The sequence below is a fragment of the Tamandua tetradactyla genome, chromosome 16 (assembly GCF_023851605.1).
Source record: "Tamandua tetradactyla isolate mTamTet1 chromosome 16, mTamTet1.pri, whole genome shotgun sequence".
NCBI classification, from domain to species: Eukaryota; Metazoa; Chordata; class Mammalia; order Pilosa; family Myrmecophagidae; genus Tamandua; species Tamandua tetradactyla.
Window position 1 is genome coordinate 62,807,699 of NC_135342.1, and position 27,057 is coordinate 62,834,755.

Below are 27,057 nucleotides of genomic sequence, written 5' to 3' on the forward strand. Positions count from 1 at the left end.
TGCCTTGCCATGTAGCAGAGGAGTCCAGACTCACCAACATCTATCTTCAGGAAGAAGGTATTATCTTGATGATGCTTTGATTTGAGCATTTTCCTGGCTTCAGAACTGAGTCCTCCAGGGATGTCTCATGCATACAAGAACCACTCCTCTTGAAACATGCTTCCTGCAAACCATTGAAAGGCACCAATTCCCTACTGTATGGCTGCTTGGGTCTTCTGTGACAACTCTGATTCCCTACCATTCTGCTGGGCACAGGGGACACTGTGGCTCTTCTTCAGATGTGCCACCATCCCTGCAGTGTGCTGCTGTTGTGTTCCTCTGCTGCAAAGGAGAGAATGCCCCTCTACCCTGCCATACATTGAACTTGGTCATCAGGTCCCCAAAGCCATTTTACTAGACACCAGAGCCTCTTCATTTTTTCATTGTCCATCAAAACTCAAACCAGGAAAACAGACCAGTATAACTCCTTATGTCTCAAAGCTCATGAGGATCGTTGGCTCTTTGGATTTTGCTTTTCAGTGCTTGAGGCCCAGAAGACCCTGAATGACATTAAAAGAAACAGCTGCTTAAAAGTAGATTTTGTGATTCATACTCAGTTACTTCCATCAATCAAACTGTCTGAGCTGTTTTATTTTTTATTTTTTTACCTATTTTTCCTATTTTCTTATTTAAGAAAACAAGCAGTATACTTAGAACCACCAAAAAGGATATCTTAGTTAACTTACCCGTAGGCATATTTAAATAAAATATCCATACAATCATTGTAAAGCCTGTGTTTATACAGTAAGTTTCATAAACTAATTTAAAATTAAGGCAACAAGGAAAAAATTACATATTCTGAGAGCAAAGTTCTTAAATTCTAAGTATTAAAAACTTACTTAGATACCATTTGATCGGCTGTCAAAACTGTTAATGTTCTCAAAATATCAAGTAGAAAGTTCTTACAACTATCTACATTGCTATAGTAATGACCTATATTACTAAATATTTTCCTTATTTCAGGAAAATATGAAGATACAAATATTTTTACAATTAATATATGGAAATCTTAACCACCCAAAAATGGGTTTCTTAGCTTATCCATAGGCATATTAAAAAAAAAAAATCTAAGTAATTATCATAAAGCCTGTTTGTACAATATGTTTCATAAACCAATTTAAAATTAAAACAAGGAAGGAAAAAAAATCTATAAATACAAATATCAGAGTTAATTGAATTCTAAATATTAGATAGTATTTTAAATACCATTTGATTAAATATCAAAACTGTGTGCGTTCTCAAAATATCAAGTAAAAAGTTATTACAGATTTCAACTTTGCTATAGCAGTGAGCTGTGTTACTAAATATTTTCAAATTTTTTTATTTCAGGAACTTATTTTATCTAATATTACTATAACTGCCTATAGTTTTTTAAAACTGTTTTTTAGTTGTAAAGTTTAACATCTGTCTATATATATATATATATATATATATACACACACACACACACACACACAGAGAAAAGAAAGAAAAAAGCAATAATTTTCAAAGCACACTTCAATAAGCAGCTACAGAACAATTCCCAGAATTTGTCATAGGCTACCATGCCCTCAACTCAGATTTTTCCTTCTAACTTTTCCCCAACTCTGGTGGCTTTATCAGAGTCATAATAATAGAATCATACAGTATCTGTTCTTTTGTGTCTGACTTATTTCACTCAGCATTATGGCCTCAAGTTTCATCCATGTTGTCATGTTTCTGGACATCATTTTGTCTAAATGCTGCATAATGTTGCATCGTATGTATATACCACATTTTGTTTATCCACTCATCTGTTGATGGGCACCTGGATTGTTTCCCTCTCTTGGCAATTGTGAATAGTGCTCTGTGAACATCGGTGTGCAAATGTCTGTTTGTGTCACTGCCCTCAACTCGTCTGGGTATATACCGAGTATTGTATAACCGGGTCGAAGGGCAGCTCAATATTTAGCTGAGGAATTTTCTGAGGAATCACCCAACTGATTTCCACAGCGGCTGAACCATTTTACATTCCCACTAACAGTGAATAAGTGTTCCAATTTTTCTGCATCCTCTCCAACATTTATAGTTTCCTTTTTGTTTAATAGCAGACATTCTTATAGGTGTGACGTGATATCTCATTGTTGTCTTAATTTGCTTTTCTCTTATAGCCAATGAAGATAAGCATCTCTTCATATGCTTTTTAGCCATCTGTATTTGCTCTTCAGAAAAGTGCCTATTCATTTCCTTTGCCTTTTTTATAATTGGGTTGTTCTTCTGTTGGTGAGCTGTATCATTTCTTTATGTAAACAAGATATCAAGCTTTTATCCGATATGTGGTTTTCAAATATTTTCTCCCATTGAGTTGGCTGCCTCTTCACCTTTTTAACAAAGTTCTTTGAGGCAAAGAAGCTCTTGATTTTATAGAGTTCCCATTTGTCTATTTTTTTCTTTCACAGCTTGTGTTTTGGGTGTAAAGTTTAGAAAGCTACCTCTCATTACTAAATCTTGAAGATGTTTCCTTACATTTTTTTTTGAAGAAGTTTTATGAAACTGACTCTTACATTTAGCTCTTTAATCCATTTTGAATTAATTTTCTATATAGGGTATAAGGTATGGGTTCTTTTTAATTCTTTTGGCTGTTGAAATTCAGTTCTCCCATGCCCGTATATTGAAAAGACTATTCTGTCCCAATTCAGTGGATTTGGGGGCCTTATTGAAGATCAAATGTCCATAAATTTGGTGGTCAGTCTCTGCACTCTCGATTCTATTCCACTGGTCAACCTTCTGTCTTTATGCCTGTACTAACCTGTTTTTTTTAATGATGTTTTATAAGCCACACATGGTAGAGGGAATGGATTTAGTTCATGGCCAAATCACTGCATCAATAAAATAATCAAGCAGCAACAAATGGAAAGGAAGAATTCCAGTTATGCTGGGATATAGTTAAATAAACTGCTCTTAGCTGGTCAAAACAAACCAAATTCCACTAGCCAAAGAGTAAGAACATACTATCTGTTAGTCAGAAACACTAGCCAATCAATCATACTGTCTAGCAAAACAGTCCTACTGGAAGCTGATGAGGGGATCGTGATTTCAAAGCATCGCCTCAACTGAGCATCAAAGAGCCCTGTTTGTTCACCAATGCTTGATAAATCAGAATCAGGAAATCAGATGAATTTTTCATTTACCTTTCAGTTTCCTTTATTAGTGTAACCTTTTCAAAATAAATCTATTTCTACTTAAAAAAATTCTGTTCCAGTGGCCTATGTGTCTGTTTTTTAAATTAATTTTTAATTAAAAAAAATATATAACAAGAGACAAACAAACATTCTTAACAAATGACCATTCCATTCTACATATATAATCAGTAATTCACAATATCATCTATGTGTCTATTTTTATATCAGTAGCACTGTTTTGATTGCTTCAGCTTTGTAATTAGTTTTGGAAATCAGCAGTGTGAGGCCTTCAATTTTGTTCTTTTTCAAAATTTATTTGGCTATTTGGGGGCCCCTTGAAATTCTGTATGAGTTGCAGTTATTTGTTTTTCTGTTTCTGCAAAAAAGGCTGCTGGAATTTTGATAGGTATTGCTTATCAAAATCTAAATGCAGATCACTTTTTTTTTATTAATTAAAGAAAAAAAAAGAAATTAACCCAACATTTAGAAATCATTCCATTCTACATATGCAATCTGCAGATCGCTTTTGTTAGCATTGACATTTTAACGGTTTTAAGTCTTCTAACCCATGGGCACAGTGTATGTCTTTCCATTTATTTGAGTCTCTTTTCTTTCAGCAGTATGTTACATTTTCCAGCATATAAGCCTTTCACCGTTTGGTTCTTTTAGATGCTATTGTAGATGGTATTGGTTTATTGATTTCTTTTTTGGGGTTGTTCACTGCTATTGTGTGGAAACAGTTGGTTTTTGTGAGTTCATCTTGTCCGCTGCACCTTTGTTGAATTCATTTATTAGTTTTAGTAGCTTTCATGGGATTCCTTTGATTTTCTATATTTAGGATCATGTCATCTGTGAATAAAGGTATTTTCACTTCTTTTCCAATTTTGATGACTTATGTATCTTTCTCTTGCTTGATTGCTCTGGTTAGAACTTCCAGGACAGTGTTGAATATCAGTTGTGAAAATGGGTACATTGACTTGTTCCTAATTGCAGGAAGAAAACTTTGTCTTTCACCATTGAGTATGATGTTAGCTGTGGGTTTTTCATAAACGACACTCATCATGTGATGGAACTTCCCTTCTATTCCTAGTTTTCTAAGTGTTTTACTTCTTAAAGGCTGTTGAATTTTGCCAGATGTATTTTCTGCATCTATTGAGATGTCGTGTGGATTTTTTCCCCTTCATTCTATTAATATGGTATATGAATAGGGTTTTCATATGTTGAACCACCCTTGCATTCCTGGGATAAATCCCACTTGGAAAATTTTTCCATCTATTTCTATTCGTGGAGAAATTGGTCTGTAATTTTCTTTTCTTGTGGTGTCTTTGTCTGGTTTTGGTATCAGGATAATGCTGGCCTCATAGAATGAATTTGAAAGCATCTCTCCTCTTGAATATATGGAGGGTTTGAGAAGGATTGATCTTAATTCTTCTTTTGATAGAATTCACCAGTGAAGCCATCTGGTCCTGGGCTTTTCTTCAATGGAAGCTTTTTAAAGGTTTTTGAATATTGATTCAATTTCTTTGGTATTTATAGGTCTGCTGAAATTTTCTATATCTTCTTGAGTTAGTTTAGGTAATTTGTATATTTTTAGGAATTTGTCTCTTCCATTTACATGATTTAATTTGTTGGCATTCAGTTGTTCATTTAGTATTCTCATAATCATTTTTATTTCTGTAAGGTCAGTAGTGATGTCATCATCTCATTTCTGATTTTAGTTATTTGCATCTTTTCTATCTCTCTCTACTTTTGGACCAGTCTTGCTAAAGACTGATCAGTTTTGTTTTGTTTTATATATATATTTTCAGGGAACCAACTTTTGTTTTTGTTGATTCTCTCAATTGTTTTTCTCTTCTCAATTTTATTTATCTCTATTCTACCCAAATATTAGTGATTTACTTCATTATGCTCACTTTGAGTTTACTTGCTCTTCTTTTTCTACTTCCTCAAGATGTAAAGTTGTTATTGATTTGAGAGCTTTCTTTTTTTTTTTTTCTAATTTGAGATCTTTCTTTTTTTTTAATATAAGTATTTATAGCTATAAATTCCTTCTGAGCACTGCCTTCACTGCATACCAAGTTTTTGTTTTTTCTGGGGGGCATGGGCAGGCTCTCGGAATCAAATAAAACTCCAGCATGGCAAGCAGACAATAATTCTTACACTCAGCCACTGTTGCACTGTCCTGCATACCAAGTTTTGATATGTTTTGTTCTTGATTTCATTCATGTCTAAGTATTTTCTAATTCCCTTGTGATTTCTGTTTTTGTCCATTGGTTAAGAGTATGTTGTTTAATTTCTACACATTTGTAAATTTTCCAGTTTTCCATCTATTATTGATTTCTAGCTTCATTCCTTTGTGGTAGGAGAAGATGCTTTGTATGATTTAAGTCTGTTAAAATGCATTGAGACATATTGTCTTTCCTGGAGAATGAAACATTTACTCTAGAGAAGAATGTGTGCTGCTGTTCTATATATGTTTGTTAAATCTAGCTGGTTTATATTAAATTATTCAGTTCCTCTATTTCCTTGTTGATCTTCTGTCTAGATGTTCTATCTATTGAAAGTGGTGTATTTAAGTTACCAACTATTGTTGTAAACTGTTTGTTTCTCCCTTCAGGTTTGTCAGTGTTTGCTTCATTTATTTTGGTGCCCTGTTGTTAGGCACATATATGTTTATAAGTGTTATCTTTATTTAACCTTTTTATCAATATGTAATGGCCTTGTCTTTTATAACAGTTTTTGACTTAAAGTCTATTTTATCTAATAGTAATGTATTAGTATGTTAGTATAGCTAGTCCAGCTCTCTTTTGTTTACTATTTGCGTGGCATATTTTTTCCCCAGTCTTTTACTTTCAACCTATTTGTGTCTTGTATCTAGGTGAGTCTTTTATAAACAGCAGTCTCTGCCTTTTGATTAGAGGGTTTAATCCAGTTCCATTTAAGGTGATCACTGGTAAGTCTTCAGTTATTTATGCCATTTTACTAATTGATTTTTGTATGTCTTATGCCTTTTTTGTCTTTACTTTCCTCCATTACTACCTTCTCTTTTAGATGATCTTTTGTAGTGAACTATTTTGAATCTGAATTACTTTTGTGTATATTGTTTAGATTTTCTTTGGTGGTTACCATGGGGATTACATTTACCATCCTAAATCTATTACAGTTTAGTTTATATGCATACAGTTTAACTTCAACAGTCTATACACACTTTGCTCCTATATCCCTCTGACCCTTCCTTTTATTTTGTTCTTGTCACATATTGCATCTATATACATTGTGTGCTCAATAACACAGGTTAATGACTTTTTTTTTTATTCATTTGTATTTTAAGCCATTTAAGTAAAAAAAAAGGTATTACAAATGAGAAATGCAATAATACTGACATTTATATTTACCTATCTATTTACCTATACTGGAGGTCTTTATTTCTTCATACAGCTTTAGGTTACTATCTAGTGTCCTTTCCTTTCAATATGGACTCTCTTTAGCCTTTTTAATAAGGAAGGCTTATTAAATAAACCACATCAGCTTCTATTTATCTGGAAATATTTTTATTTCTCCCTCTTTTTTGAAAGACATTTTTGCTAGATAGAGTATTCTTGGTTAACAGTGTTTCTCTTTTAGCACTTCAAATACATCACCCCATTGCCTTTTGACCTCCCTGGCTTTTGAAAGTAATTGCTGTTTCCTGATTTTTTCATTCATAATGAGAATATTTTCTTTTGCACCCCTCAGCATAGTTATAATAGCTTTCTTAAAATCATTGTCTGCTCAATCAAATATCTGGGTCATTTAGTATCATTCTCCACTGATTGCCTTTTCCCTTAAGGATGGGTCACATTTTCATGTGTCTTATATATTTAGAACTTTTATATTGTATCCTGGACATTGTGAAGGGTATGCTGGAGGAACTCAGAATTCTGTTATAGTCCTTCAAAGGGTACTGTTTTGTTTTGTTTTAGCACACAGTTGACTCGGCTGACTCAAACTTCAAACTCAGTCTCCCATGCAGAAATTATTTTAGTCTTAGCTGAGGTACTTGGAGTGCTTCCCACACAAGTCTAGTTCAGAGATCAACCAGAAATTTGGCACAGCTTGTACTCAGAATCGGAAGATCCCCCCTTCTGCTTCTTTCCTGCTGTAGTTGCCCTGAATTTTGACCTTTAGTTATTCAATCCAGAAAGACAGTCTATTAGTATTTTAGCTCCACTAAGGGTGTACCTTGGCTAAAAGTAAGGAAAAGCAGGACATTCACTCAGTATTGTTTTTCTTCTGAGTGTCAACCCTTATCCAGTTTTTGCTTACTTTTAAAAAAATTTATTTATTTATTAATTTTTAAAAAATTTTACAACAAATGAACTAAAACATTAACATGTGATCATTCCATTCTACCTATATAATCAGTAATTCACAATATCATCACTTAGTTGCGTATTCATCATTTCTTAGAACATTTGCATCAATTCAGAAGAAGAAATAAAAAGACAATAGAAAAAGAAATAAAACAAAAACAGGAAAAAAAAGACTATACATACCAGACCCCTTACCCCTCGCTTTCATTGATTGCTAGAATTTCAAACTAAATTTATTTTAACATTTGTTCCCCCTATTATTTATTGTTATTCCATATGTTCTACTCGTCTGTTGACAAGTAGATAAAAGGAGCATCAGACACAAGGTTTTCACAATCAAAGAGTCACATTATGAAAGCTGTATCATTATACCATCATCATCAAGAAACATGGCTACTGGAACATAGCTCTGCAGTTTCAGGCAATTCCCTCCAGCCTCTCCATTACATCTTTTTTTTTTCTTTTTTATTTATTTATTTATTAATTAAAAAAATTAACAAATGAAATAAAAATTCACATAGGTAATCAGTAATTCACAATATCATCACTTAGTTGCATATTCATCATTTCTTAGAACATTTGCATCCATTCAGAAAAAGAAATAAAAAGACAATAGAAAAAGAAATAAAACGAAAACAGAAAAAAAAAAAGATTATACATACCATACCCCTTACCCCTCGCTTTCATTTACCACTAGCATTTCAAACTAAATTTATTTTAACATTTGTACCCCCTATTATTTAATTTTATTCCATATATTCTACTCGTTTGTTGACAAGGTAGATAAAAGTAGCATCAGACACAAGGTTTTCACAATCACCCAGTCACATTGTGAAAGCTATATCATTATTCAATCATCCTCAAGAAACATGGCTACTGGAACACAGCTCTACATTTTCAGGCAGTTCCCTCCAGCCTCTCCCTTACATCTTGAATAACAAGGTGATATCTACTTAATGCATAAGAATAACCTCCAGGATAACCTCTCGACTCTGTTTGGAATCTCTCAGCCATTGACACTTTGTCTCATTTCACTCTTCCCCCTTTTGGTCAAGAAGGTTTTCCCAATCCCTTGATGCTCAGTTTCAGCTCATTCTAGGGTTTTTCTCAAACCCTTGATGGTGAGTCTCAGCTCATTCCAGGATTTCTGTCCCACGTTGCCAGGAAGGTCCACACCCCTAGGAGTCATGTCCCACGTAGACAGGGGAGGGTGGTAAGATTGCTTGTTGTGTTGGCTGGAGAGAGAGGCCACATCTGAGCAACAAAAGAGGCTCTCTTGGGGGTGACTTTAGGCCAAAATTTTAAGTAGACTTGACCTATCCTTTGTGGGGTTAAGTTTCATATGAACAAACCCCAAGACTGGGGGCTCGTCCTATAGCTTTGGTTGTCCACACTGCTTGTGAGAATATCAAGAATTCAACTTGGGGAAGTTGAATTTCTCCCTGTTCTCACCATTCCCCAAAGGGGACTTTGCAAACACTTTTTCACTCACTGATCGAATCACTCTGGGATTCATTGGGGCATCACTCTGGACAAACCAACAGAATCTCATGTCCTACCCAAGATTCCAAGTACTTATGGTGTTCAATCAAACTATCTGCATAAGTGACATTAGGAAATGCACTAGTCAAAGTATAAATTTTGTACCACATAAACATTTTTTGCCTTAGTCTCACACATAAGGTGACATTTTAAAATATTAATTACCATCTCTTTCCAGCACCCTGCAATAATGACATTCCTTTGTTGTTCCTCATGCACAAACATTTTTAAATTTGTACATTTAGTCACTATCATTATACACTCTAGGCATTCCTAGATTATACCATCTCAATCTTTGTCGTCTATCTTTCTTTCTGATTTCATTTATGCCCCCAGCCCTCCTCCCTCTATCATTCTCACATGCAGCTTCATTCAGTGTTTTAACATAATTGTATTACAGTTAGGTGGTATTGTGCTGTCCATTTCTGAGTTTTTGTATCTAGTCCTGTTGCACAATCTGTATCCCTTCAGCTCCAGTTACCCAACATCTTACCCTTTGCCTATCTCCTGATGGTCTCTGATACCAACAAAATATTCCAAATTTATTCACTAATGTCAGTTCATATCAGTGAGACCATATAGTATTTGTCCTTTTGTTTTTGGCTAGTCTCACTCAGCATAATGTTCTCAAGGTCCATCCATGTTGTTACATGCTTCATAAGTTTATTCTGTCTTAAAGCTGCATAGTATTCCATCGTATGTATATACCACAGTTTGTTTAGCCACTCATCTGTTGATGGACATTTTGGCTGTTTCCATCTCTCTGCAATTGTAAATAACGCTGCTATAAACATTGGTGTGCAAATGTCCATTTGTGTCTTTGCCCTTATGTCCTCTGAGTAGATACCTAGCAATGGTATTGCCGGGTTGTATAGCAATTCTATATTCAGCTTTTTGAGGAACCGCCAAACTGCCTTCCACAGGAGTTGCAGCACTTGACATTCCCACCAACAGTGGATAACTGTGCCTGTTTCTCCACATCCTCTCCAGCACTTGTCATTTTCTGTTTTGTTGATAATGGCCATTCTGGTGGGTGTGAGATGATATCTCATTGTGGTTTTGATTTGCATTTCTCTAATGGCCAGGGACATTGAGCATCTCTTCATGTGCCTTTTGGACATTTGTATTTCCTCTTCTGAGAGGTGTCTGTTCAAGTCTTTTTCCCATTTTGTAATTGGGTTGGCTGTCTTTTTGTTGTTGAGTTGAACAATTTCTTTATAAATTCTGGATACTAGACCTTTATCTGATATGTCAATTCCAAATATTGTCTCTCATTGTGCAGACTGTCTTTTTACTTTCTTAATGAAGTTCTTTGATGCACAAAAGTGTTTAATTTTGAGGAGTTCCCATTTCTTTCTTTCTTTCTTCAATGCTCTTGTGTTGAGTGTAAGGTCTATGAAACCACTTTCAAGTATAAGAATTATAAGATATTTCCCTACCTTGTCTTCTAACAGTTTTATGATCTTAGATCTAATGTTTAGGTCTTTGATCCATTTTGAGTTAACTTTTGTATAGGGTGTGAGATATGGATCCTCTTTCATTTTTTTGCGTATGGATATCCAGTTCTCTAGGCACCATTTATTGAAAGACTGTTCTGTGAGTTGGCTTGACTGCCTTATCAAAGATGAAATGTCCATAGATGAGAGGGTCTATATCTGAGCACTCTATTCGATTCCATTGGTCGATATATCTATCTTTATGCCAATACCATGCTGTTTTGACCACTTCATAATATGCCTTAAAGTCAGGCAGCATGAGACCTCCAGCTTCGTTTTTTTTCCTCAAGATGTTTTTAGCAATTCGGGGCACCCTGCCCTTCCAGATAAATTTGCTTATTGGTTTTCCTATTTCTGAAAAATAAGTTGTTGGGATTTTGATTGGTATTGCATTGAATCTGTAAATCAATTTAGGTAGGATTGACATCTTAACTATATTTAGTCTTCCAATCCATGAACACGGTATGCCCTTCCATCTATTTAGGTCTTCTGTGATTTCTTTTAACAGTTTTTTGTAGTTTTCTTTGTATAGGTTTTTTGTCTCTTTAGTTAAATTTATTCCCAGGTATTTCATTCTTTTAGTTGCAATTGTAAATGGGATTCGTTTCTTGATTTCCCCCTCAGCTTGTTCATTGCGAGTGTAAAGAAATGCTGCAGATTTTTGAATGTTGATCTTGTAACCTGCTACTTTGCTGTACTCGTTTATTAGCTCTAATAGTTTTGTTGTGGATTTTTCCGGGTTTTCGATGTATAGCATCATATCGTCTGCAAACAGTGATAGTTTTACTTCTTCCTTTCCAATTTTGATGCCTTGTATTTCTTTTTCTTGTCTAATTGCTCTGGCTAGAACCTCCAACACGATGTTGAATAATAGTGGTGATAATGGACATCCTTGTCTTGTTCCTGATCTTAGGGGGAAAGTTTTCAATTTTTCCCCATTGAGGATGATATTAGCTGTGGGTTTTTCATATATTCCCTCAATCATTTTAAGGAAGTTCCCTTGTATTCCTATCTTTTGAAGTGTTTTCAACAGGAAAGGATGTTGAATCTTGTCAAATGCCTTCACTGCATCAATTGAGATGATCATGTGATTTTTCTGCTTTGATTTGTTGATATGGTGTATTATATTAATTGATTTTCTTATGTTGAACCTTCCTTGCATACCTGGGATAAATCCTACTTGATCATGATGTATAATTCTTTTAATGTGTTGTTGGATTCGATTTGCTAGAATTTTGTTGAGGATTTTTGCATCTATATTCATTAGAGAGATTGGTCTGTAGTTTTCTTTTATTGTAATATCTTTGCCTGGTTTTGGTATGAGGGTGATGTTGGCTTCATAGAATGAATTAGGTACCTTTCCCTCCACTTCGATTTTTAAAAAAAAATTTTTTTTTTATTAATTAACGGAAAAAAAGAAATTAACCCAACATATAGAAATCATACCATTCTACATATGCAATCAGTAATTCTTAACATCATCACATAGGTGCATAATCATCGTTTCTTAGTACATTTGCATCGGTTTAGAAGAACTAGCGACACAACCTAAAAAGATATAGAATGTTAATATAGAGAGAAAAATAAAAGTAGTAGTAGTAAAAACAAAACAAAACAAAAACCTATAGCTCGGATGCTGCTTCATTCAGTGTTTTAACATGATTACTTTACATTAGGTTTATTGTTCTGTCCATTTTTGAGTTTTTGTATCTAGTCCTGTTGCACAGTCTGTATCCCTTCAGCTCCAATTACCCATTATCTTACCCTGTTTCTAACTCCTGCTGGACTCTGTTACCAATGACATATTCCAAGTTTATTCTCGAATGTCGATTCACATCATTGGGACCATACAGTATTTGTCTTTTAGTTTTTGGCTAGACTCAATCAGCATAATGTTCTCTAGGTCCATCCATGTTATTACATGCTTCATAAGTTTATCCTATCTTAAAGCTGCATAATATTCCATCGTATGTATATACCACAGTTTGTTTAGCCACTTGTCTGTTGATGGAAATTCTGGCTGTTTCCATCTCTTTGCAATTGTAAATAACGCTGCTATAAACATTGGTGTGCAAATGTCCGTTTGAGTTTTTGCCCTTAATTCCTTTGAGTAGATTCCCAGCAATGGTATAGCTGGGTCGTATGGCAATTCTATATTCAGCTTTTTGAGGAACCGCCAAACTGCCTTCCACAGTGGTTGCACCATTTGACATTCCCACCAACAGTGGATAACTGTGCCTGTTTCTCCACATCCTCTCCAGCACTTGTCATTTTCTGTTTTGTTGATAATGGCCATTCTGGTGGGTGTGAGATGATATCTCATTGTGGTTTTGATTTGCATTTCTCTAATGGCCAGGGACATTGAGCATCTCTTCATGTGCCTTTTGGACATTTTATTTCCTCTTCTGAGAGGTGTCTGTTCAAGTCTTTTTCCCATTTTGTAATTGGGTTGGCTGTCTTTTTGTTGTTGAGTTGAACAATCTCTTTATAAATTCTGGATACTAGACCTTTATCTGATATGTCATTTCCAAATATTGTCTCCCATTGTGTAGGCTGTCTTTCTACTTTCTTGATGAAACTCTTTGATGCACAAAAGTGTTTAATTTTGAGGAGTTCCCATTTATTTATTTCCTTCTTCAGTGCTCTTGCTTTAGGTTTAAGGTCCATTAAACCTCCTCCAATTGTAAGATTCATAAGATATCTCCCTACATTTTCCTCTAACTGTTTTATGGTCTTAGACCTAATGTTTAGATCTTTAATCCATTTTGAGTTAACTTTTGTATAGGGTGTGAGATACGGGTCCTCTTTCATTCTTTTGCATATGGATATCCAGTTCTCTAGGCACCATTCATTGAAAGACTGCTCTGTCCAAAATGAGTTGGCTTGACTGCCTTATCAAAGATCAAATGTCCATAGATGAGAGGGTCTATGTCTGAACACTCTGTTCGATTCCATTGGTCAATATATCTTTGTGCCAGTACCATGCTGTTTTGACCACTGTGGCTTCATAATATGCCTTAAAGTCAGGCAGTGCGAGACCTCCAGCTTCGTTTTTTTCCCTCAAGATGTTTTTAGCAATTCGGGGCACCCTGTCCTTCCAGATAAATTTGCTTATTGGTTTTTCTATTTCTGAAAAGTAAGTTGTTGGGATTTTGATTGGTAGTTATTGAATCTGTAACTCAATTTAGGTAGAATTGACATCTTAACTATATTTAGTCTTCCAATCCATGAGCACGGTATGCCCTTCCATCTATTTAGGTCTTCTGTGATTTCTTTTAACAGTTTCTTGTAGTTTTCTTTGTATAGGTCTTTTGTCTCTGTAGTTAAATTTATTCCTAAGTATTTTATTCTTTTAGTTGCAATTGTAAATGGAATTCGTTTCTTGATTTCACCCTCAGCTTGTTCATTGCTAGTGTATAGAAACACTACAGATTTTTGAGTGTTGATCTTGTAACCTGCCACTTTGCTGTACTCATTTATTAGCTCTAGTAGTTTTGCTGTGGATTTTTCAGGGTTTTCTATGTATATTATCACATCATCTGCAAACAGTGATAGTATTACTTCTTCCTTTCAAATTTTGATGCCTTGTATTTCTTTTTCTTGTCTAATTGCTCTGGCTAGAACTTCCAACACAATGTTGAATAACAGTGGTGATAGTGGACATCCTTGTCTTGTTCCTGATCTTAGGGGAAAAGCTTTCAATTTTTCCCCATTGAGGATGATATTAGCTGTGGGTTTTTCATATATTCCCTTTATCATTTTAAGGAAGTTCCCCTGTATTCCTATCCTTTGAAGTGTTTTCAACAGGAAAGGATGTTGAATCTTGTCAAATGCCTTCTCTGCATCAATTGAGATGATCGTTTGATTTTTCTACTTTGATTTGTTGGTATGGTGTATTACATTAATTGATTTTCTTATGTTGAACCATCCTTGCATACCTGGGATGAATCCTACTTGGTCATGATGTATAATTCTTTTAATGTGTTGCTGGATTCGATTTGCTAGGATTTTGTTGAGAATTTTTGCATCTATATTCATTAGAGAGATTGGTCTGTAGTTTTCTTTTTTTGTAATATCTTTGCCTGGTTTTGGTATGAGGGTGATGTTGGCTTCATAGAATGAATTAGGTAGCTTTCCCTCCACTTCAGTTTTTTTGAAGAGTTTGAGGAGAGTTGGTACTAATTCTTTCTGGAATGTTTGGTAGAATTCACATGTGAAGACGTCTGGTCCTGGACTTTTCTTTTTCGGAAGTTTTTGAATGACTGATTCAATTTCTTTACTTGTGATTGGTTTGTTGAGGTCATCTATGTCTTCTTGAGTCAAAGTTGGCTTTTCATGCCTTTCCAGGAACCCGTCCATTTCATCTAAATTGTTGTATTTATTAACGCGAAGTTATTCATAGTATACTGTTATTACCTCCTTTATTTCTGTGAGGTCAGTGGTTATGTCTCCTCTTCCATTTCTGATCTTATTTCTTTGTGTCCTCTCTCTTCTTCTTTTTCTCAATCTTGCTAAGCGCCCATCAATCTTATTGATTTTCTCATAGAACCAACTTCTGGTCTTATTGATTTTCTCTATTGTTTTCATGTTTTCAATTTCATTTATTTCTGCTCTAATCTTTGTTTTTTCTTTCCTTTTGCTTGCTTTGGGATTAGTTTGCTGTTCTTTCTCCAGTTCTTCCAAGTGGACAGTTAATTCCTGAATTTTTGCCTTTTCTTCTTTTCTGATATAGGCATTTAGGCAATAAATTTCCCTCTTAGCACTGCCTTTGCTGCATCCCATAGTTTTTGATATGTTGTGTTTTCATTTTCATTCGCCTCGAGATATTTACTAATTTCTCTTGCAATTTCTTCCTTGACCCACTAGTTGTTTAAGAGTGTGTTGTTGAGCCTCCACGTATGTGTGAATTTTATGGCACTCTGCCTGTTATTGATTTCCAACTTCATTCCTTTATGCTCCAAGAAAGTGTTGTGTATGATTTCAATCTTTTTAAATTTGTTGAGATTCGGTCTCAGCATATGGTCTATCTTTGAGAATGATCCATGATCACTTGAGAAAAAGGTGTATCCTGCTGTTGTGGGGTGTAATGTCCTATAAATGTCTGTTAAGTCTAGCTCATTTATTGTAATATTCATATTCTCTGTTTCTTTATTGATCCTCTGTCTAGATGTTCTGTCCATTGATGAGAGTGGTGAATTGAAGTCTGCAACTATTATGGTATATGTGTCTATTTCCCTTTTCAGTGTTTGCGGTGTATTCCTCACGTATTTTGGGGCATTCTGGTTCGGTGCGTAAATATTTATGATTGTTATGTCTTCTTGTTTAATTGTTCCTTTTATTAGTCGATGGTGTCCTTCTTTGTCTCTTTTAACTGTTTTACCTTTGAAGTCTAATTTGTTGGATATTAGTGTAGCTACTCCTGCTCTTTTCTGGTTGTTATTTGCATGAAATATCTTTTCCCAACCTTTCACTTTCAACCTGTGTTTATCTTTGGGTCTAAGATGTGTTTCCTGTAGACAGCATATAGAAGGATCCTGTTTTTTAATCCATTCTGCCAGTCTATGTCTTTTAATTGGGGAATTCAGTCCATTGACATTTAGTGTTTTTACTGTTTGGATAATATTTTCCTCTACCATTTTCCCTTTTGTATTATATATATCATATCTGATTTTCCTTCTTTCTACACTCTTCTCCATACCTCTCTCTTCTGTCTTTTCGTATCTGACTCTAGTGCTCCCTTTAGTATTTCTTGCAGAGCTGGTCTCTTGGTCACAAATTCTCTCAGTGACTTTTTGACTGAAAATGTTTTAATTTCTCCCTCATTTTTGAAGGACAATTTTGCTGGATATAGGAGTCTTGTTCGGCAGTTTTTCTCTTTTAGTAATTTAAATATATCATCCCACTATGTTCTAGCTTCCATGGTTTCTGCTGAGAAATCTACACATAGTCTTACTGGGTTTCCCTTGTATGTGATGGTTTGTTTTTCTGTTGCTGCTTTCAAGATCCTTTCTTTCTCTTTGACCTCTGACATTCTAACTAGTAAGTGTCTTGGAGAACGCCTATTTGGGTCTATTCTCTTTGGGGTGTGCTGCACTTCTTGGATCTGTAATTTTAGGTCTTTCATAAGATTTGGGAAATTTTCAGTGATAATTTCTTCCATGAGTTTTTCTCCTCCTTTTCCCTTCTCTTCTCCTTCTGGGACACCCACAACATGTATATTTGTGTGCTTCATATTATCATTCAGTTCCCTGGTCCCCTGTTTAAATTTTCCATTCTTTTCCCTATGGTTTCTGTTTCTTTTTGGAATTCAGATGTTCCATCCTCCAGTTCACTAATTCTATCCTCTGTCTCTGTAAATCTACCATGGTAGATATCCATTGTTTTTTCCATCTTTTCTACTTTGTCCTTCAATCCCATAAGTTCTGTGATTTGTTTTTTCAGACTTTCTATTTCTTCTTTTTGTTGATCCCATACCTTCTTCATGTCCTCCCTCAATTTATTGATTTGGTTTTTGAAGAGGTTTTCCATTTCTGTTCGTATATTCAGAATTAGTTGTCTCAGCGCCTGTATCTCATTTGAGCTATTGGTTTGTTCCTTTGCCTGAACCATATCTTCAATTTTCCTGGCATGATCCGTTATTTTTTGCTGGCGTCTGTGCATTTAATCAGATTTCCCTGGGTGTGGAACCCAGCAGGTTGAAAGATTTTTCTGTGAAATCTTTGGGCTCTGTTTTTCTTACCCTGCCCAGTATGTGGCGCTTGTCTGTTTGCGGGCCCCACCAGTAAAAGATGCTGTGGCTCCTTTAACTTTGGAAGACTCTCGCTGTGTGGGAAGGTCGCCAGCCGAAGCGGCTTGGGGGAGTGCCACTCCAAATCTCCCAGCCGGCCTGGGAATCCGCGCATGGCGGGGGCGCTGGCCGCCTCGGCTTGGGAGAGTGCCGCTCCAAATCTCCCAGCTGGCCCGGGAATCTGCACGTGAGGGGGGCACCGGCCGCCGCGGCTTGAGGGGACCGCCTGTCCAAATCTCCCAGCTGGCCCGGGAAGGACGGAGGGAGTGGCTCCGGCCGCCAGCCGCCACGGCCCGGTGAATCGCGCGCCCCTCGGGGATCTCACTGCAGCGGATTCTCCCAGCCGGTTTAGCCGTTCCAGAATGGGGTACGCTGTCTTTTTGGTCTCTGTCATGCCTCCGGGAGCTGTTCTGTACCGTTTCTGTTTCTTTAGTAGCTGCTCTGGAGGAGGAACTAAGACCCGCGCGTCTTACTTAGCCGCCATCTTCTCTGGAAGTCTCCCATAAGTTTTGATATGTTGTGTTTTCATTTTCATTTGCCACGAGATATTTACTGATTTCTCTTGTAATTTCTTCCTTGACCCACTGCTTGTTTAAGAGTGTGTTGTTGAGCCTCCATATGTTTTTTAATTTTCTGGCTGTCTGCTTATTATTGATTTCCAACTTCATTCCTTTATGATCTGAGAAAGTGTTGTGCATGATTTCAATCTTTTTAAATTTATTGAGACTTGCTTTGTGATCCCGCATATGGTCTATCCTTGACAATGATCCATGAGCACTTGAGAAAAATGCGTATCCTGCTATTGTGGGGTGTAATGTTCTATAAATGTCTGTTAAGTCTAGCTCATTTACTGTATTATTCAAATTCTCTGTTTCTTTATTGATCCTTTGTCTAGATGTTCTGTCCATTGATGAGAGTGGGGAATTGAAGTCTCCAGCTATAATGGTAGATGCATCTATTTCTCTTTTCAGTGTTTGCCTCACATATTTTGGAGCATTCTGGTTCGGTGCATAAATATTTATGATTGCTATGTCTTTGTGCTGAATTGTTCCTTTTGTTAGAACATAGTATCTTTCTTTGTCTCTTTTAACTGTTTTACATTTGAAGTCTAATTTGTTAGATATTAGTATAGCTACTCTTGCTCTTTTCTGGTTGTTATTTGCATGAAATGTCTTTTCCCAACCTTTCACTTTCAGACTATGTTTATCCTAGGTCTAAGATGTGTTTCCTGTAGACAGTACATAGATGGGTCCTGTTTTTGAATCTGTTCTAGTTTGCTAGCTGCCAGAATGCAATATACCAGAAACGGAATGGCTTTTAAAAGGGGGAATTTAATGAGTTTCTAATTTACAGTTCTAAGTCCGAGAAAATGCCCCAATTAAAACAAGTCTATAGAAATGTCCAATCAAAGGCATCCAGGGAAAGATACCTTGATTCAAGAAGGCCAATGAGGTTCAGTGTTTCTCTCTCACATGAGAAGGCACATGGCGAACACAGTCAGGGCTTCTCTCTTGGCTGGAAGGGCACATGGTGAATACGGCATCGTCTGCTAGCTTTCTCTCCTGCCTTCCAGTTTCATGAAGCTCCCCAGGAGGCGTTTTCCTTCTTCATCTCCAAAGGTTACTGGCTGGTGGACTCTCTGCTTTGTGATGCTGCAGCATTCTCTGCTCTCTCTGAATCTCTCATTCTCCAAAATATTTCCTCTTTTATAGGACTCCAGTAAACCAATCAAGACCCACCCAAATGGGTGGAGACATGTTGTCCCTTAATCCAGGTTAACAACCATTCTTGACTAAATCACATCAACCAGGGAGATGATCTCATTACAGTTTCAAATATACAGTATTGAATAGGGATTATTCTACCTTTATGAAATGGGATTTATATTAAAACATGGCTTTTCTTAGGGGGCATACTTCCTTCAAACCAGTACAGAATCCATTCTGCCAGTCTATGTCTTTTGATTGGGGAGTTTAATCCGTAACATTTAGTGTTATTACTGTACGGGTAGTACTTTCTTCTACCATTTTACCTTTTGGATTTTATATGTCATATCTAATTTTCCTTCTTTTTACTTTTACTCATAGTCTTCCTTTCTACACTTTTCTCCATACTTCTCTTTTGTCTTTTCGTATCTGTCTTTAGGCTCCCTTTAGTATTTCTTGCAGAGCCGGTCTCTTGGTCACAAATTCTCTCAGTGATTTTTTTGTCTGAAAATGTTTTAATTTCCCTCTCATTTTTGAAGGACAATTTTGCTGGATATAGAATTCTTGGTTGGCAGTTTTTCTCTTTTAGTAGTTTAAATATATCATCCCACTGTCTTCTCGCCTCCATGGTTTCTGCTGAGAAATCTACACATAGTCTTATTGGGTTTCCCTTGTATGTAATGGATTGCTTTTCTCTTGCTGCTTTCAAGATTCTCTCTTTCTTTTTGACATCTGACATTCTGATTAGTAAATGTCTTGAAGTACATCTATTTGGATCAGTTCTGTTTGGGGTACACTGCATTTCTTGGATCTGTAATTTTAAGTCTTTCATAAGAGTTGGGAAATTTTCAGTGACAGTGACAGTAGTAAATACTCTAGAGAAAAAAGATTGAATGCAGTCATAGTGTAAATGAGGTGGGGATGGCTTTTAGATTGGTTAAGGGAGGCCACTTTTTAAAAAATCTATTTTATTTATTAAACACGCCAACATACAAACAGAAACATTCGTACCTTATGATCATTCCGTTCTGCATATGTAATCAGTAATTCACAATATCATCACATAGTTGTATATTCATCATCATCATGATCATTTCTTAGAACATTTGCATCTATTCAGAAAAAGAAATTAAAAAAACATAAAAAAATTCATGCTTACCATACCCCTTACCCCTCCCTTTCATCGATCACCAGCATTTCAATCTACTAAACTTATTTTAACGTTTATTTCCTCCATTATTTATTTATTTTTAATCCTTGCATTTTGCTCATCTGTCAATAAGGTAGATAAAAGGAGCATCAGACACAAGGTTTTCACAATCACACAGTCACATTGCGAAAGCTATATCATTTTCAGGAGACATGGCTACTGGAACACAGCTCTACATTTTCAGGCAGTTCCCTCCAGCCTCTCCATTACACCTTAACTAAAGAGGTGATATCTATTTAATGTGTAAGAATAACCTCCATAATAGCCTTTCCATTCTATTTGAACTCTCTCAGCCACGTTCTGGCTATGATTTAAGCCCAGTAAGGTTATTGAAACATTGTCTCTGTCCTCAAAACATGTGGGGGAATAGAAATAAACTATTTTCTATTCTATATTTTCTATTTCTATTTCTATATAGTCAGAACACTATTCTAATTACATTCAAAGCACTATGGAAAGGCAGGAAATGTGGTCTTCAGTTTTGCTTAAGCTGGGTTGGTATGATTGAGGGTTGGTATGATTGAGGGTAGCTTTTTAGAGGCAATAACATTTGAGCTAGGCCTCAGAGGATGAATTAGAGTGGGCAAGGCGTTTCATGTAGGAAAGTTCAATTTGTTCTTCATGTATGCAAGCTCCTTTTTTTTTTCTTCAAAAGGATCAGGCTCAAGTTCACTACAGATCACAAAGCATGAAATCTTGTTGGCTACTTTAAAATCTAATTTGTCTGTGCTGGAGGACAAGTTTCTGAAGGATCCTCTTTGGAAGAAATTGAAACTCCTGCGAGATGAAATTGCCAATAAAGCAGAATGGCCACAGACCTCTGTGGATGTCACCTGGAGTTTTACCTCTCAAACCTTGTTGTTGTTATTGTGCTTGAAGAAAACCATGATCTGCCTTGCAGCTGATTTCAGTCCAGGTAAACCTAACCCTAGGACTCCAGAAGTTGCTCCTGCCCTGAGTCCTGACACACTTAGTATCTCACAGCAGAAGACTGTCCAGTCCGTTTTGCAGTTTGTAGTCACCTTTGGTGTCTGCCCTTATCTCATACCCGGTGTTGGAGTCCCTTTGAGATGCAGGACTGAGTTTGGTGCTGTTGTTCAAGATGTGGTATGTCTTGATGCTGCCCCCAGTGCAACCCAGAGACTGTACACCACCTGCAGGGTCCTCCTAAATATTGGTCAAAACGCATCTCTGGGGAGCTTGATTTTCTGCCGCCATTTTGGAGATATTGCTGCTGGTCTCTGCCAACTGGGATTCTGCCCAACGAAAAGAAAACCACTAAAACCTTTGGAAGAGGTATATGTACATTGAGTGTATGTGTGTGTCTCTGTATGTGTGAATAGTGAATATGTGTGTATATATATATGTGGTTATCATAAAAGATAGCTCAGTTCTTTGGCGAAGGGCTGATTCAGAGTCTTAGAATTCTTATTACTGAGCACTTACTATGTGCCAGGCCTGAGGTGAAGACCTGCATAATAAGGAATTTGGCCTCCAGAAAGAGGCCTGTTTTTCATCCCAGTTCCTAACCTCTGCATTCTTGGAGTGTCTTTTGTTCTTCATAGTGGGCCTAGGACCACATCTGATAGTTCATATGCTAATGTCATAACAGGGAGGTGCTACCCATATCTGCAGTCTTAGGGCAGGAGCAGGCAAAGTCAGAAATACTAACCAGGTGATTAGGAAGTTGGGGCTTTCAGCATAACTCAACCAATTATCAATATTTATTTGGTGTTTTGGGGAGGTGCCCATTTTTTGTGGTCATTCAGTCAGTAAGCACTTGGGTAACTGAACTACAAAAGGTGCTGTTACAGGTTACAGAAGCATAAGAACACACACACTCATTGGAGAGTCAAGACTTACAAATCTGCTGTAGTAGTGACCACTACTTTCCCTAGAAGAGGATCACTAGCATCAGCCTGGTTTATTCAAAACTCACCATAATGTAAGTCCCATCTCCTGCCCAAAAGTGGAGTAATGGATGAAGAGAAGGCCAGGAGTGTTTCAGCAGTACAGCTTCCTCCATGTGGAAACAAATCAAGAGTATCTTTGTACAACATTATAATTATAAAACATTAACTTTAATGACTACCTGCTTAGTTTATATTCCACTAAAGCTGGTTTCTTTTAGGTTTTAAATGAAGAAGAAAGAACCCTATCTCGGCGGGCCTTGAAAGACATCTTGGACCAAGTATATCAACCATTAGCTGTCCGGGAATTACTTATCCTCCAGGGAGGACCACCCCAGGTATTCAGGCCTGGGGACTTTTGTGGGTGAATCGTTAATGATAATGTGTGGGGTGCTATCTTCTATTCTTGGAAATAAGATATTTAACAATCTAGTTGAGCCTTATTTCAGCTTTTAGATATTAAATGATATTTATAAAATTGAATTACACTGACTGTGTTAGGGTTCTCTAGAGAAACAGAACCAATAGGAGAGATCTGTACATATGAGATTTATAAAGGTGTCTCACACAGCCGTGGTAAAGGAAGAGTCCAGAATCTGTAGAGCAGGATGTAAAGCTGGCGGCTCTGATAAAGTGTCTAGATGAACTTCACAGGAAAGGCTTGCTGGCTAAAGAAGCAGAGAAGGAATTGCTCTTCTCTCTTAAAAGAAACCCTTCAGTTGATTGGATCATCACATTGTGGGAGAGGTACCTTAGTTGCTCACAAATGCAGTCAACTAACTGGTGATGATTTAATACATCAGCCTTCTGGTTTACCAGCTAGCCAAAAAAAAAAAAAAAAAAAAAAAAATGCTTGCACCAGTGGTCAGGCCACTGCTTGCCTGACCAGACAACTAGGTATAATCTCTTGGCCAAGTTGGCACCGGAATCTGACAAAAACACTGAACCTTAAGATAATTTAAAATGATTGTCCTTTTTAATGGAATGATGGACACGTCTTCCAAAATTTTGTATCACTTTTTTCGAGGTTTATGGCAGTTTTATTTAAAATATATTTTATTCATCCTGAAACTAAATCGATCTCTCTCTCTCTCTTTCTTTTTATGAAAATTTGTTTGCTTGACAATACTTTCTTTTGGAAAAAAAATATTTGGGCATCTTATTCTTTGAATGGGTATTAGAAGTCAAGAAATTAAACTAGAGCTTTATTTGTAATGATTCTTAGTTCTATTGTTTGAAAACATAATAGTATATATTTTGCTTGGCATCAGATAGTTTCTTTATTTCCTTAAAAATACTTGCTTATATGTAGTTTGGTTATGTAGGTGGAATTGTCTATTTGCTCCATGAGTCAAGAATGTGGGACCAAAGGAGTTGGCTGTAGGTCAGGAGTGGCTATAGGTAGGAATAAGGACCAGCTGAAGCTACCTACAAAGATATCTCCTTGTTGTATTCATTATCATCTCATGCCCAGAATACTATTATCCTCCTACCAGACTTTGTAAATCCCTCTTGAGATCATGTGGGAAGTACTTAGCATAGTGCCTGGCACATCATAAACCCTTCAATAAATGGTAATTATTAATCCTCCTTTAAAAACATAAAAAAAGTAAGAGGATAGGCCAGTTAGGACCAAATGTTTCTCAAATTTTTATGCATGTATAGTTCATGCAGTGATTGACAGCATCATGGTTAATGTTCTAGCCCAAAATGGGAACACCAAGTCTGTCATGGTGGCCCCACAGAGCTCTTGTAAAGGAGCCCTTGAAGAAATCTAACTCTTGAAATTGTGTCACAAGAAATCAGAATAGCTGGGACCATGGAAGTAAGGGTTAGAGTGCTCCTTCGTTATTGGAATCTGTTCTCTCAGTGGTGAGTAATGTTCATAAGAATCTTCTTTGGAAGCTAAATTTATTTGGAAAGACTAGATGCAGAGAGTGGTTGGATTAACTTTGTGTTCCCTAGTTTCTATATTTTGTTCACTAATCTATTTGTCTATTTCTGGGTTTGAAATTTCACTTGATATTTCCTGATTACTGTATTTCTACTTTCTTAAGTGACACTGGAAAAGTTTTTGTAAGCGAGTGTTTTTTATCGTTTATTTTTGGAAGAAATGTTACCCTTTTTTAGTCTTTTGAAGACACTTAATTTTCAGGTTGATTCAGTACTTTGTTTCTTTAATAATTTCTATGTATCATTTCTGTTTCATTGACATTCAAAATTCATATCTTTCCCTTCCTTTTTTTAGTCCTACACTGATGGAAAGACACAGTTTGGGTCTCAGGCACCAGCTTGGCTTCGGCGTCTATGTGGGCAGTTGCTCTCTGAGAGGTTAATGAGACCCAGTGGTGTTCAGGCTGTAGTCCGGGGCATTTTGGAAGGAGCAGGTGGTAAGAAATAAAATGTCTCTGCTACTTTGGTATCCATTACACTTTGAGTCAGAGTTTGAGCTCAATTATTGGTCTTTAAAACCTGACTGAAATGAACCTGATGTGGAGATTGAGGAGATTAAACTTGAAGGTCCTTAATGAACTTCTTTTCTGAAGAAGCTCATTCTTTTGTCATCTTGCTAAAACAGTTTTGACTCAATGCTTAGAGTTTCAAAGCTGTTTCAAATAATTTCTAATATCAGAGGAAAACATTATATGGTAAACTGAAATAAAAACCCTAAAAAAATGTGAAATTCTCTGTGGAGAAGGAATTTGTATGAAGTTGCTAAAGATTACTTTGCCTCAGGACTTAAAATGCAAAATAGATCTCTTGAAACTTGAGATACCTTTGAGATGCAAACTTTGGGATGAAGTTTTAGATTCATTTCCCAAGTTGTATTATCCAAGTACTCACTAATAGAAAAAAGCTAATTTTCATGCCAAGCATGGAGGTAGTTTTAATTTTTTTTGTTTTATTTCTTGAACAAAATTTTACATGCACATAGTTTAAAGTGTGAGCTAGCTCTCAAAGGCTTATAGTAAAAAAATAGCTGTCCTTGATAACATTCTACTCCATTTCCCATTCCCAGTAGCAAACACTTTGAACTCTTTTAGATGGTTCTTCTGTTATTTGCCTCCATTCTCTGCCTTCACTGTCCAAACATTAGGAACACCCATGTCTATAAGCCAAGACCTTGATCTTGAGGCTTGCTCTTGTGAAGCTTATGTATGTAGTGGAAAAGCTTGGCCTACCTATAGGTATATCTAAGAGTTACTTTCAGAGGACCTCTTTTGTTGCTCAGATGTGACCTTTCTCTCTCTAGGCCCAACTCTGCAAGTGAAACCATTGTCCTCCCCCCTACATGGGACATGACATCCAGGGGAGAAAGTTCCCCTGGTGACATGGGAGATGACTCCCAGATGTGAGCCTGGCCCTGGCACTGTGGCATCAACAATGCCATCCTGATCAAAAGGAGGAAAAGAAGTGTAACAAGGTATCGGAGGCTGCGAGAGGTCACATTGAGTCAAGAGGCTCCTCTGGAGGTCACTCTTACTCAGCTTTAGTTAGACATTGCTGCCTATCATAACTTGCCAAACCCCAACCAAAACCATTCCAGCCAATCCTAAAGAACACCTGGGACATTATATAAAGTTTCTACAAAGGTGGCATGCAGTAGGGTAACTTCAGAAACCTACAACCTCCTGATGGGTCCCTGGACCAAATAAATCCTGAAATGCAGAGGGGCCAGCCTCTCCAGAACATCAACTAGTTCCATCCCCCTATCCCATATTATCAGCAGCTCTTTCCAACATGAAAAATTCGAATGGGCATAGCCCAAATACCCTTAAGAGGGGAATAGAAAGATCAAAGGTGATGGTGGAATTTATACAGAGATGGAGGGGCTTAACAAATGAATGTGATTGTTGAATCATTATATTGATATTTCTTTTAGTTTCCAGTATCTTAGAGCAGCTAGAAGTGAAAACCTAAAATTGTAGAATTGCAATCCATATCAAACTCTGAAATCTGTTTTACAAATAATTGTTGCTATGTGCTTTGAAATTTAGTGTTTTTTTGTATATGTGTTATTTTTCACAAAAAAGAAAAATAAGTAGATTGTGATGACAAAAAAAATTTTTTTAAGGTTATGATAAATACCAGGTATTGCCATTTTAAATAAAAAAAGAAGCAGACATCTGAGATCTTAGTGTCTTGAATCTGTGCTGTGGCAATAGAAATGGAGAGATGTGAATGAATTTGAGAGTTGTTTGAGAGTAAAGTGGCTAGAACTTAATGAGGGACTCAATATGTGGGAAGTGAGGAGGAGAGAAGAATCCATCTCTCCTCCTCTTGTCAGGCAAAGGTGAGGCCAGTGTGGTTGGCAGACATTGATAGATTTGGCCTAGAATGGCTGCACCATTGTTTCCCCTCAGTTCTACCTGCAGTGACTTCTAGTGCCAGTGCAGAGGTAAATTATCATTTGCGTATGAGAAGTTGTCACATGCAAATAAGTTCTTATATCTTCCCTTTTCATTGAAGGGCTAGATTTCACCCAACAGAATAATAAATTGGAAAGATACTGTAAGAAAATAAAAACTCTTTTTTTTTGTTATGAGTTTTGGTTCTGAATTATACATGTATTATTTATTTGTATCTCATTTCTTTTAAAAAATTGTTGGAGGCAGTTAAAATTGTACAGTCATCACCACTATCTAATTCCAAAACATTTTCATCAGCCCGAAAAGAAACCCCATACCCATTAATAGTCACTCCCTGTTACCCACTCTCTCTCCTCAGACACTGGCAACCCACCAGTCTACTTTCTATCTTCATGTATTTGCCTATTCTGGATATTTTATAAATGAATATAATATGTGTGGTCCTTTGTGTCTATTTTTTTTTACTTAATATAATGTTTTTGATGCTTATCTGGGTTATAGCGTG

At 36.5% G+C, this 27,057-nt stretch overlaps 1 protein-coding gene across 2 annotated transcripts in view; it reads left to right on the plus strand.

The window, feature by feature from the left end:
• TANGO6 (transport and golgi organization 6 homolog) overlaps positions 1 to 27,057 on the plus strand; it is a 294,759-nt gene that overhangs the window by 5,907 nt on the left and 261,795 nt on the right. For both annotated transcript variants that reach the window (XR_013163629.1, XM_077132839.1), the window contains exons 2-4: positions 20,928 to 21,568; positions 22,404 to 22,520; positions 24,431 to 24,572. Coding sequence is in view for 1 of the 2 variants with exons in the window: in XM_077132839.1 (XP_076988954.1) it covers positions 20,928 to 21,568; positions 22,404 to 22,520; positions 24,431 to 24,572 (900 nt within the window). In the remaining variant the exon portion in view is untranslated. The remainder of the gene's footprint in view (positions 1 to 20,927; positions 21,569 to 22,403; positions 22,521 to 24,430; positions 24,573 to 27,057) is intronic.